General features: G+C 45.6%; 1 protein-coding gene across 1 annotated transcript in view; it reads left to right on the top strand.

The window, feature by feature from the left end:
- The window catches only part of TEAD1 (TEA domain transcription factor 1), a gene marked incomplete at its 5' end in the record, with an annotated part of 185,235 nt that overhangs the window by 110,160 nt on the left and 62,868 nt on the right, over positions 1-12,207 (top strand). Inside the window, 3 exons of the mRNA XM_081100242.1 lie at positions 8,941-9,075; positions 10,403-10,449; positions 11,721-11,782. Coding sequence (XP_080956368.1) covers positions 8,941-9,075; positions 10,403-10,449; positions 11,721-11,782 — 244 coding nt within the window. The remainder of the gene's footprint in view (positions 1-8,940; positions 9,076-10,402; positions 10,450-11,720; positions 11,783-12,207) is intronic.

Genomic DNA, 12,207 nt, shown 5'->3' with positions numbered 1-12,207 from the left:
TTTAAGAGTTCTATCCTTATTAAGTTGGAAAGGGTACACTGCACCTGTTCAATAGCAGCATTTGAAACTTAGGTTATTAAAGATTGGGTTCTCTTAAAATCATGGCAAGATACTGAAGGTGTGCATCAAAATTAACCATGAAGTTTTTGTTACTGCTAAATTTAAAATGTAACAAAAAGTTAAAAAGTGCGGAGAAGGCCATATTAAACATTCATGCTTATACCATTGGAAATGATCATTTTCATTTTGACATATTTTCAAAACTTCTTTTTAAGTGAAATCAAATGGCAAAAAATTGTTCTTATGTTTTCTAATTCCCTTTACCCCTTTACCCCGCCCTCATTTCCCAACGGATCTCAATCTCCCTCCACCCCCATTCCTCCACCAGTCGTGTCTTTTCCTTGCCATTTATTTTCCTGAGAAAAATCAAATCTAATGAAAACGGTCTCTTCTTCTTTGCCCCTGTCCTAAAACTAATCTAGATTGTTACCCACTATCTACTATGAATTTGGGCTGAAGCCATTGGCACCAACATGAGATTTTTTTCTCTACAATTTATAGCACCCTAAACCAAGATAGACTTGGCTGACAATTTGGCATCGCCTTAGACACAGACACAACCGTAAGGGAGAGATGCAAGGGCAAGACAGTCCAGGGAATAGCGAAGTGGTCAGGGAGTGATGTGAGGAGATGACGAGCTAGGAGCAGAGGGCCTGGGCAGTAGGGAAAAGTGGCGAAGGGGTCAGCAGAGTGCCACTGAGACGCAAGAGCCAGCTAACGTGGATAAAGAAATGCAAGGCGTTGACGACCAGAGTGCCAGAGTTTTGGACATTAAACATATACTTTCAGATTCATTTTAATTTTTAAATTTTTTAAAAAACAAGTCAGAGTGCTAACTGCTGCTCACAAAGAGAGCTTATCATGAAGGGAGCCATTTCTCAGGGATGGGAGTAGCATATGTTTGGCCCCTGCCCAGACAAAAACCTTTTGACCCACCACTCTTCGGGCATTCGGTGGGTTCTAGGTGACCCACAGCTTTGTAGCTGGGCCTGGTTCCAGTTATAAAGGAGAAGATGGGCCCATGCAGTCACACTGTGCAGGTGGCTTACCGGTCTGTGGAGCCTGCATGTAGGAGCTCCAAGGATGATGACTGAGAGCTCACTCTTGGACCTTCTGTCACCAGCTGCACCCACACCAGTTTCATTTATTGCCAGCATATCCGCCTCTCCCCTAGTTTAGCCCCTACTTCAGTTGAGCAGTGATTGGCATCAGCCTGTCTGGGAGACTTACATGGTCGGAGGACAGGCCTGAAACTTAGAAATTATTCTCTACCTTGAATTATTCCACTCACCATTAATGTATCAAAAGATCATTACCTATGTTTTTAAGCTCCAGGGATTTATTATCCCAGCATGTAGAAAGAACACGAAAATATTCTCCATGCATTAAGCAGTCTTTTCTTTCCTACTCGGAGTTCCTACTTAAGAGTTTCCTGCTCTGAGTCTCTCTATACGGAGAGTTCGATTTTCCTGAGATCGTCCAGGCCCTATCCAGAGACCTTTCCCCAATAGCCGCAGAAAGGCAGTCCTTTGTTGGCTGGCTTCAGAGGCTTGTGGGGGCCACTGCCAAGCTCTGCAGACCACCACATTGTGGGCCATTGTCACCTTCCTGTAAAGCTGGACCAGGCCATTTCTGTTCTGGAGTGTGTTTTGATGAGTAGTAAGATGATGATAAGTCTTCACTCTGCCCTAACCTTAGCAGGAATACATCTTAGGCAGTTGATGTATTCGTGTCAAGCTCCGGATGTGTATTAAAGAAAAGCCTGTCCTGGCTGGCATTGCATCATCCCAGGGCAGTAAAAAAAAAAAAAAAAAAAAAAAAAAAAAAAAAAAAACCAAGTTTCTGTGATTGTGTCCAGTCGTTGGTGACTAATTTATGAGCTACGTGTGCTCCCTGAGGCCATTTTCTTCAGTCTCACCCTGGTGGCCTTTGTGATTTGATTTCTGAACAGGCCATTCTTCCCAATCTGCCATTCCTTCCAATAAGCACAGAGCTTAAAGTTCAAAATTGTTGATTTAATTCTCTTGGGGAGTTCAAGAACTTCGCTGACACATTGCTGCAGTCCACACTGCTGCATCCTGGTTGTACCACCACTGTTTCCATCCAGGCCACAGGGAAGACACACCTCACTTCACCCGCTGGAGCGCCCCATGGCCCTCTGAGCCGCTCTGCTCCATCAGGAGGCGGCCGTTAGCAGCGCACAAGGCAAAGGAAGCCTGGAACAGCCATGTCCTTTGTCTCAGTGCCAGCACCAAGATGCTTGGCCTTGTCACAGGATTTGGAAAATGATACATTGCCTTTCCTGGCATCTCCCAATCTTCTGGGAGTTCTTTTGCATTCACGACATGTCCCCTGTCTCCTCAACGATATTTTCATTACCTTGTTTTTAACTTAACCTAGTTAAGACAAAGATTGGAGACAGTTAATTTCTCATGCTTGGATGTGATGGAATTAGAACCTCCCGTCAGCCATGTGGTGATGCAGAGCATAGCGTAAAAGAGGACTGAACACATTTATCTTTCCATGTGAACTGAGCCAGGTCTGGATTTTCTTTTTAAGGATGACAGAAACAGCCTCATTCTACATTCCTGTCCCTTCCGAGAGAAATCCCATTGTTAATTGGCCTCCAGTGTAGACAATGCCCTAGAATAGCAGTGGGCCCCAAGATTATGTCATGAGGGCCAGGACTTCTAAGCATTGCAGATCTGGAGCAGGATCAAGCCTGGATGGCTGATCACGTGGGCCCCATGGATTCCAAGTTCACTGAATGGCAAGGCTGCTAGCACTGTGCAGTGTTTGATGCAGTCCTGACAATGGGTGCTGTTACTCTCACCTTAGAAAGGGGGAAGCAGAGGCTCCGAATGCCTAAATGACTTGCCCAGGGTCACAAGTCTGAATCTGATTCCAGGGCTGTCTGGCACCAAAGACCAAGCTTTTTCATTGATGTCATGGTGCCTCCCCAGAGAGAGCTAGTCAAGGGTGAGGGTCCTTTCCCTTGTCTTGAGGTGCTTTTGCACTGTCTCCCCTCAACTGAGCCTTTTTTTCATTGCGTCTGGATGTTTGAATTAAACAGAAAAGGTGAGTGTTGGGAGTTGGTACTCAGTCTGGAGCTAAACTTGAGCTAACTGCCTGCTTAGGTTCCTCTGGCTTTTCAAGGAAGATTTACCCCCGGCCTCTTGCTGTCACCTCTGAAGGGAAAGGGGGCTAATGTCAGAAGGGTGCCTTCTCTCCACACCCAGACCTGGCATTAACTGATCTAAATCCCAGGCTTCCTGGGGGAGAACCATCAGGCATACCTACAAATCACCTGGATCCTCATCTACAATCCATAATGCTGCTGAGCTCCATATCAGAATGAAAGGAAACACTATTGACAATTATAAAATACTAAATATAGCTCAGTGCATTTAAAAATGAACAATAGTCAAAGCCTTGACACATTTTTCTTTGATGTGAATGGAGTCTTTGGCATTTGGAAGCACAATAAGATGAATTAATTGCTCCTCATTACATGGGAAGTCAGGAGGGGTGTGAATGTGCCTTCTCTCCTCGGCATTGGCCGTTGCCTGACCGAAATAGCCCCTTTTGTATTTACTCCTGCTTCCTCTAATAATAAGCAAATTGGAGATCATGGCTGGGAGCATTCAAGTGCCCTTCATCCTTTCTCCAGAACTCTCAGAGAGTTTTGTGATGTGTATCTGCTCAGGGGCTACTGCTAATAATTGCAGAAGTCATGCGAATTCACAGAGTGCAAGATTAGAAACAGCATCTGCAAAATTACTTTTAGGGAAGTATTCTGTGTTTTATCTTTTTCTGCAAAAGTGATTTTGCAAGCAAATTGCTGTCTTTCCTCTCTTGCACTATATTTTTATATTGCTGGGAAAAGTATATTTGGAGGAAAACATTTAATAGCTATCAAGAGTTTTTGAATCCATGGTCTTTTTTTCAACTGTATGCATTTTTCCTGTTAAAATGGTAGACTTCCATGTGGATAAATTAGATTGGAGTCCTTAAATTCTGAAATGATGGGCCCTGAATAAAGTATTTGGAATATATTGGCCTAGAAGGCTGTTCATTAAAATTCCATATATGACAGCTATAAAATTATACATGCAAGCCTGTGACCTTTGTACTTTATCTTTGTTTGTTTATGGTTAATGCCTATGAATTATGAGATAATTGATTCCCCAGAAAAATAAGAAGCTGGAGAAGCAAAGGAGAAAGGAACTGATTAAAAGGAAAATGCTAGAAAGAAACTATCCAGAAACCAGTTCATAAAATGTCCTTGATTTTTGGGAGCACACCACTCCGATACGTGCATCTGTGATGCAGCTGCCTTCCCATCATGTATATTACATGTAGACATTTTCGTACTTTCAACCATTAGAAGGAGGCAGTCAGCCGAACCCAGAATTGTAGCAGCAGCCTTGCTCTGCTTCATGAAATATGAAAGTCTGTTTACTTAGTAACAATAAGGATGTGAAAAGCTTGGGCTGAGGAGTTTCTGAGTGGCACATACTGCCAGACCCCATGTGGCTGGGGTAGTGAGGCCATTGATACTGTGGGGTGCCAGAAGTTGGGCAGGGAGGAGAGAGGAGTGGGTCCTGAGACATGCACCCCAAGTTAGAGTGTTTTGTCTGCCCTCATTCTCAGGTCAGATGGGCCATTCGATCCTAGCAATCCATCAACAGTCTTAGACCCATGTTGCCTGCTTCATAAACATTTCCCACAGTCCAGGTCACAGGCTTGACTTAGGGTTCAGTTGGAAAGGAAGAGTTACCTTTTCTTATTCCCCCAATACTCAGCATTCTGTGGCCCCTTCTTTGTCATCTTAGGCATAGATGGGCTTAAAATCAGTAATAAGGTGTCGGTATGAAGTTGTCCAAGCTTTTTCCTAGGACACATTTGTCTTGTTCATGCATGCTCCTATGTACATCCACACTCTATGAGTGTTTCCTGTAACCTCAGACATCATAGATGATAACTCAGTATTGACTTAAAACTGTATCAGTTTTTCAAGATACAGCAGTGTGCTCATCTGTTGTAAATCTCATCCATGTCCCAGAACTGTTGGTGTGAAAACATTTTAGAATAAAATTAATATGGTGTACAAAGGTAGCATATATTTTTGAATTTACTGAAGCTCCAGTATTTGAGTAGATTAGCAACATACCCTCCCCCCTATAATCTAGGGAGATGAGTAGTAAGGATAGAGTAGAATGTTTAAAAGACCAGGATATTAGACTAGAGTGACACAGAGAAGCAATTTACTCAGGCCTGACACTTACAGTTATCATTTCTTCAAAGCCAGGCCTGTATCTCTTGGCTGAAAATGACAATTTACAGATCCCTCCATGGAAATCTCTTCACTTGGCGTCCTTCCTTCCTCCCATTTCAGGATAAGTGGGTTTGCAGCCAGGCTCTCAGTTCTGATTTTCCCTGGTGGAGCTTATTATCTGCAGGGTTACTTTAGATTTTAAACAACAAAAAAATTTCATTCTTTTAATTTTTAAATGTATATCACCTATAAAGGAGAGATGTTATGAAATTAAATGAGTAATCAGAGCGTTTCCACTACAAAAGGTAGGAAATCACTGGTATAGACTTTGTAGTCCATTTGCAGAAAATTGCCTATTCTCAAGTAGGTAGGTCAAGTGCAGAAATAACCTCTACTTGAGATACAATTTCCTCTCCACACTTGGCTTTCTCTCTATTAGGATAGGCGGCCAAGCCCTGCCCAAATTTTAACATTCGGCTTTCGTTTCACTAGCAATTTTTTGGTTATATGCATTAAAGGGTATTTGCTTATGATGGAACTCACACTCACAGCTTCAACTTTACCAGAAAGACTTGAGAGAATAAAGTTTAAATCTTTATTTTGTAGACAAGGGGAGAGTATTAAGTGACTTGCCCAAGGTAATGCACCCCATTAACATGAGGCAGAGGCAGATAGAGAGCCAGGTCCCCGACTCCTCGGCCAGGATGCCTTTTCCTGGCACAGATCAACTTGGTGTGATGGAAGCATTTGAATTTGCTCTCCTGCTTTGGAACTTTTGTTTCATTCAGGTACCTCATGGCATGCTGGGTAATAAGACAGTCCCACTTTATTTACCTAAAGAAAAAGACCATGTTCTGAAGCTGTGACATAAACAGCAAAGCTGGTGACATTTCTCCTTTCCTGATTTCCCTGTTAAATAAGAAGTATCAAACTTTCCTCATGAACATTTTGAGAAACTTTTTAATCAGCCTAGCAAACTCGACTAGAATTAAGAGTGGGCTATGGAGATGTAGGGAGCTCACTTCCACTTGGACCTGGGCTTTCAGTGGGTGAGTCACTCTACCCAACTGTGCACAAACGTGCTCTATGTTGGGGTGAGCAGAATAGCTCCTGTCATCAGCATTCCATAAACAGAACGCTCAGGTCGGAGAGAGCCCTGTGATGTACTTTTGGAATAGACCCAAGCCCACGGCTCTTTTGTAGTTTTTCCTGAATTTGCGTCAGCTAGACAAGCAGGAAGTCTGGGCTGCCATTTTCCCAGAAACCCTGGCCTGAGCCCTGGGGAAGCTAAGGCATGTTCCCTGTTGGGGAAGGCACCTGTGGGCATACCTATGCCATTGCTTCAGTTTCACAAATCACCTTGAGGGCATTTATAACCTCTCATTAGGGATAAGTGGCATGGGGACTGGAGTCCAAATTGTCCCAAAGAGAAACCAGTGAGTTTGTATTCTTGACGAGGAGAGAGTAAGCATGACTAAAGCCATGTTTTCTGTTTGCTACCCACGGATCGCCCTCTGAGGGTAATGGGGCAGGTAGCAGGTGAGCCACCGGTGTCAGCTAAGAGTAGATTGCCTGGGGCTGAGATCAGTGTGTGTGTGTGAGGCTCAATTTGGCTTTGGGGCATTTGTACACAGCCAGTCAGTTTATCATAAAATTCCACAGACTTCAAGATTTGTCTTTTTTCAGACATCTTAGTATCTGAAACGTTTCAGATTTTAAGAAGTTATCAGAGGAATAGCTTTAGGTTAGGGCAGTCAGCAGATAAATAAATGTAGGTACAATCTGAAGAAGAATGACACCTGACCAGAGTGGCAAAAGCCTCACTCTAGTCACCATGGTCCTTCCATTGGGGACCAGTAACACTGCAAGCTTGCAGGGTCCTCATGTGTTATTCAGCTGCAGCACATGACCATACAAATGCTTATAATGACTGAGTGCATCCCCAAAGAGCCGTCCCATGAGCCTCATTATTTTTTCAGTTGAAAGCCAAAGAAACAGATAAAATATTATAAAAATTTATGCAAGTGTTAGGCTCTTTTTCAAGGGTTAATATAAACTTTGAAAACTCATATTCCTGGCAGTTATGGGGCAAAGTTGTGTCTATCTGACTTGGGGGACACCTAATTGGTTTTTCTTAGAAGGCCCTAGAAATTATCTTATAGGCTTTTATTTTTATTTTTTTAACTTCTTTTGGCCTTGCCTTTGGCACCTCAGTATGTTTATTCACCACCTTTGGGGTGAATCTGTGAACAGTGCAGCCACCTCTCTGCTGGTACTCTGTCTTACCCGAAGCTTGCCTTGGCCTTCATTCCCTGTCTGAACTCTGAATGGCAGCTGCGGAGGGCGATCTTTTTATTTTGATGTCATCATTTTGTTCCCACTTTCATGGATTCTGGGGCCAGGTAGATTTATAGACTTCCTGCTAGCAACCAGGGACCTTGACATGTGTACCTAGCATGAAGCCCTGCCTGCATCCCTGGGGCCTGTCCCCCACCAGGGCTGTGGCCATTTCTCCCATCTGTGTTGGGGGAGCCACAGAACCAGCTCGGAGGAATGGGGGGTACTTTTTCATTGTTGTAGTTGTTGGTAATTGACCTTCTAGATAGTTATGTGGGTCATACATTCCTCCAAAAATGTGAAGAAAAAAACAACCCACATTCCTACCCATTTTATTATAACCCAGGTTTGTGTGTTTATATACATTTATATTTTTTAACTGAAGAAGAAAAATAACCCTGCCTTTGTACGCATTCTTTTTAACAAATTGTTTATTGTTGTATCCAGGTGACAAGCATGGTAAGTATTTTCACCAGTTGAGTATTCTGTATTTTAGCTGTGCTTGGCAGACTTTTTGGCTAGCTTTGTGTTATCAGCCTTGGCTTTCCTAGAGAAGACCCACTTAGGAAAAGGAGAAAGTACTTACCTGATAGCATCCCCTGTGTCCTTGGCTACAGATGGAACCCATGTAGTCTTCTCATGGTGGGATACCTGAGAGAGCATGCGCCCGCCAGCATGCTGCTTGGCCCATCAGTCACCGCCCTGCCCATCCTCGCCCCCCCACCCCCACCCCGCCCCACTGCTTCTGAGCCTCCCTGACCAGGTGTCTGCCAGGGCTTCCAGGCCTCGCATGACTCCAGCAGCTCCTGGCACTATGGCCCCTTGATAGCACACACAGGCAGGGCCTCCTGACGCTCTGGATGGCCCTATCCCAGATCCACCCTCCTCCCCTATCTATATGCTTGAGAGCAGGGCCCTTTTTTCCTTGAGTGTGTTAAGTAATTGGAGAAGTCTCCCTTTGGAAGCTGGAAAAATAAATACAGTGTTCACTCTTCTCAGAGGCTTCCCATTCTGTTGGAAAACAGATTAACAAAAAAATTTATTTTTTAAACCTTGCCACTGGGTGTTCTCAGTAAATGCTCTGAGTAGCAGTAGGCTCCGTGTGTTTTGGCCTTCTGGCTGTGTTTATTTATCCGTGCATGTTTGCTTTCCCAGCCTCTTTTGTGGCTCTGTATTTTAGTCCATGTGCTCGTGGCTGTGCCTGTGTGTGCTGCCTGGTAGCCATGCGTTACGTATTAAGTCTGTGTGTCACTGTCACCTTCAAGGATCAGACTGCCAAGGATAAGGCCCTTCAGCACATGGCCGCCATGTCCTCAGCCCAGATCGTCTCGGCCACTGCCATTCACAACAAGCTGGGGCTGCCTGGGATTCCACGCCCCACCTTCCCAGGGGCACCGGGGGTGAGTCACAGCTGCATCCAGAAACGATGGCCCTGGAGGCATGGGGTCATCATGGGCCAACATGAAACTGACCACCTGGCACTTGTTATGATTTGTGAGAGAACCACCTTGTGGGGAACTGATGATCGGTGCAAAAAGTTGAAAGAAAGAAAGAAAGAAAGGGAGGGAGCCAGGGAGTGAGAGAGAGATGGGGGAGTGGAGGGAGCCTTAGTCCCTGAAGACATAGAATCAAGTATCACTTTTCCTGTGCCCTCCTGGGCTGTGATCTGCCTCTTTTGCTCTTTTTTCTAGTCCCTGGTCTCTGTTCCTGTGTCCTCAGGGTCACCTTTATGGCAGCTAGGCCCTAAAGCAGCAGTTCTCAACCTGTGGGTCGCGATCCCTTTGGGGGTTGAACGACCCTTTCACTGGGGTCACCTAAGACCATCCTGCATATCAGATATTTACATTACAATACATAATAGTAGCAACATTACAGTTATGAAGTAGCAACGAAAATAATTTTATGGTTGGGTTACAACATGAGGAACTGTATTTAAAGGGCCAGAAGGTTGAGAACCACTGCCCTAAAGGAACAATGAATTCTGTTAACATTTTCATTTTGCACCTACCAAGGGCTGAGACACTAAATGTTACGGTCCCATTTAATCTTCATTATAATCCTTAATGGCTCTTATTGTTATTGCCATTTTACAGATGAAAAAACTGAGGTTACTTAGAAACAAAACAAGGGTTTGGGAATGTGGTCATAATCACATGGATAATGGTGTCAGGACTCAAACCCAGGGCTCTCTGACTTCTTTTACATAGTGCTGCCTCCAGCAGGGAGTCAGCAGGTACCAAAAGCCCCAGGAAAACTCACAGCAAAGGAGGTGTCTGCACTGCTGTTTGGAGCTCCTGGCTGGCCTCTTGTTTTGAGCTTTGTCCTCTTCCTGGCTGGGCTGTGAGCTGAGGCAGCAGCATGTTACACAGGGAGCATTCAGAATGGAGAGGGAAGAGAAGGGCGGGTGGGTGCAGGGGTAGAGCAGTCAGATGAAAATATTTGTGAAGGCCCTGCAGTAGACTCAGATCGCAGCCAGGTGTTGCTGCCTGTCCCTGCCAGAGGAGATTATCTGGAAGAGGAGCTAAAGGAGCCTTGGGTTGCTAGGCCGAGGACATAGGCGGCGGTTTTCTGCCCAGCAGTGACCACACCTGCATTTAGGGAGGGTCATTGCACCTGGCGGGTGATCTGAACCCACCGTCTTTAGCAGGGGTTGCAATGCACACGCATCCTGAACTGTGCTTTGAAGTGAACTCATAATCCTGAAGCCTCTTGCATTTTGCCTTCCAGTTCTGGCCGGGAATGATACAAACAGGGCAGCCAGGATCCTCGCAAGAGTAAGTCTGAGGAGGGGCCAATATTGACTATAAGGGCCTAGGCCAAGGGTGGGCAAACTTTGACTCAAGGGCCACAATGGGTTCTTAAACTGGACCGGAGGGCCGGAACAAAAGCATGGATGGAGTGTTTGTGTGAACTAATATAAATTCAAAGTAAACATCATTACATAAAAGGGTACGGTCTTTTTTTTTTTTTTTTTTAGTTTTATTCATTTCAAACGGGCGGAATCCGGCCCGCGGGCCGTAGTTTGCCCACGGCTGGCCTAGGCACTGCCCACCCTGGATAGTGTTTTCCTGGGGCCAAACTGCCTCGGAGCTTGGAGGGGCGGGGAAAGGAGATTTAATCTGAGATCACCGAAGTCATCCCTGATTGTTACCTGCTGAAGCCAATAGGAAAGAGGCTGCTCAGGTCCTGGAGACATGTAAATACCTCACTTGCGCCTTAAGTTTAGTGGTCATGTAGCTCAAAACAGGAAGAGGATTCCAATCCCTTCCTGGCTCTCAAGGGCAAAGCCTAGGGCAGTGATGGCGAACCTTTTGAGCTCGGCGTGTCAGCATTTTGAAAAACCCTAACTTAACTCTGGTGCCATGTCACATATAGAAATTTTTTGATATTTGCAACCATAGTAAAACAAAGACTTATATTTTTGATATTTATTTTATATATTTAAATGCCATTTAACAAAGAAAAATCAGCCAAAAAAATGAGTTTGCGTGTCACCTCTGATATAGGTTCGCCATCACTGGCCTAGGGTCATCCTGAGAAAGTGCCTGCCCGAGGGAGGGCAGTGGGATGATTCCATAGCCCATTCTGCCCTGGCTTTCCCTGTGGCATGGCAGCTAATAGAAAATCCCAATGATGCTTTGAGGGCCAGGGTAGCAGGCTCAGTAAACCAGCTCGTATATTCTCGAAAGAACTTGAGCTATTTGGCCTAGAGCAGGCGAGCATTCCCAAGCCATGCCTGGGATTGGTGACCACGAACCTCGGTCTCTGGAGGGATGAGGTGTTCAGAAGCAGATGTCCAGCTCCTCCCACTGAACTGGTGTGAAGCTGGTGGTGGGTCCCCAGGAGCCTGTTGGCCCCTCAGTCGTCGGGAGTAACCCTCTCAGTCTTGGTGGAGCTCTGCCTGGCTGTGCCCCACTTGCAGGCAGGGAACCTAACACTGGGGAGAAGCCCAGGCCGGGCCCCTAGCCTGGGAGGCCGAGGCCAGGACTGAGGTGTAGCCACTGCGACAGGCGCCATTTCTAACTCTCCATCCTTCTGTCCCCAGTGTCAAGCCCTTCGTGCAGCAGGCCTACCCCATCCAGCCAGCGGTCACAGCCCCCATTCCAGGTGAGTCTCCGAGGGCTCCGTCTCACTTTGTTCCACAGCTGCATGTCCCTTCTGACTAGGGCTCCGTCTCACTTTGTTCCACAGCTGCATGTCCCCTCTGACTTGCAGAACCATGGCTACCCTCTCTGCACCCACATGTTTAAGGCCGGGGTTCGCCTGGATCTTAGGAGGGTTACAGGGGTTCCCTTTCCAGATCCGCGATTCCTCTCAGTTACCTCATGAGAGCTCTTCAGATGCATTTTTTTAAGGAAACAGGAAGCCTGGTCACTTTCACTCAGCACCCTGGTCATCCTTGGAAGGGGAAGTTACTGTGGTTCCTTCTCCATCATTAACAGGCCGAATTGGGCAATCTAGGTCCTAAAGGCAGATGGGGTTCATTCACCCTTTCCTAGATAAGTAGGTTTCAATTCCTAGTACCCTTTTTT

The sequence above is a fragment of the Myotis nattereri genome, assembly GCF_964212035.1.
Source record: "Myotis nattereri genome assembly, chromosome: 9".
NCBI lineage: Eukaryota > Metazoa > Chordata > Mammalia > Chiroptera > Vespertilionidae > Myotis > Myotis nattereri.
Note: the sequence above shows the minus strand (reverse complement) of the source record. Positions and strands in the feature narration are given on the sequence as shown.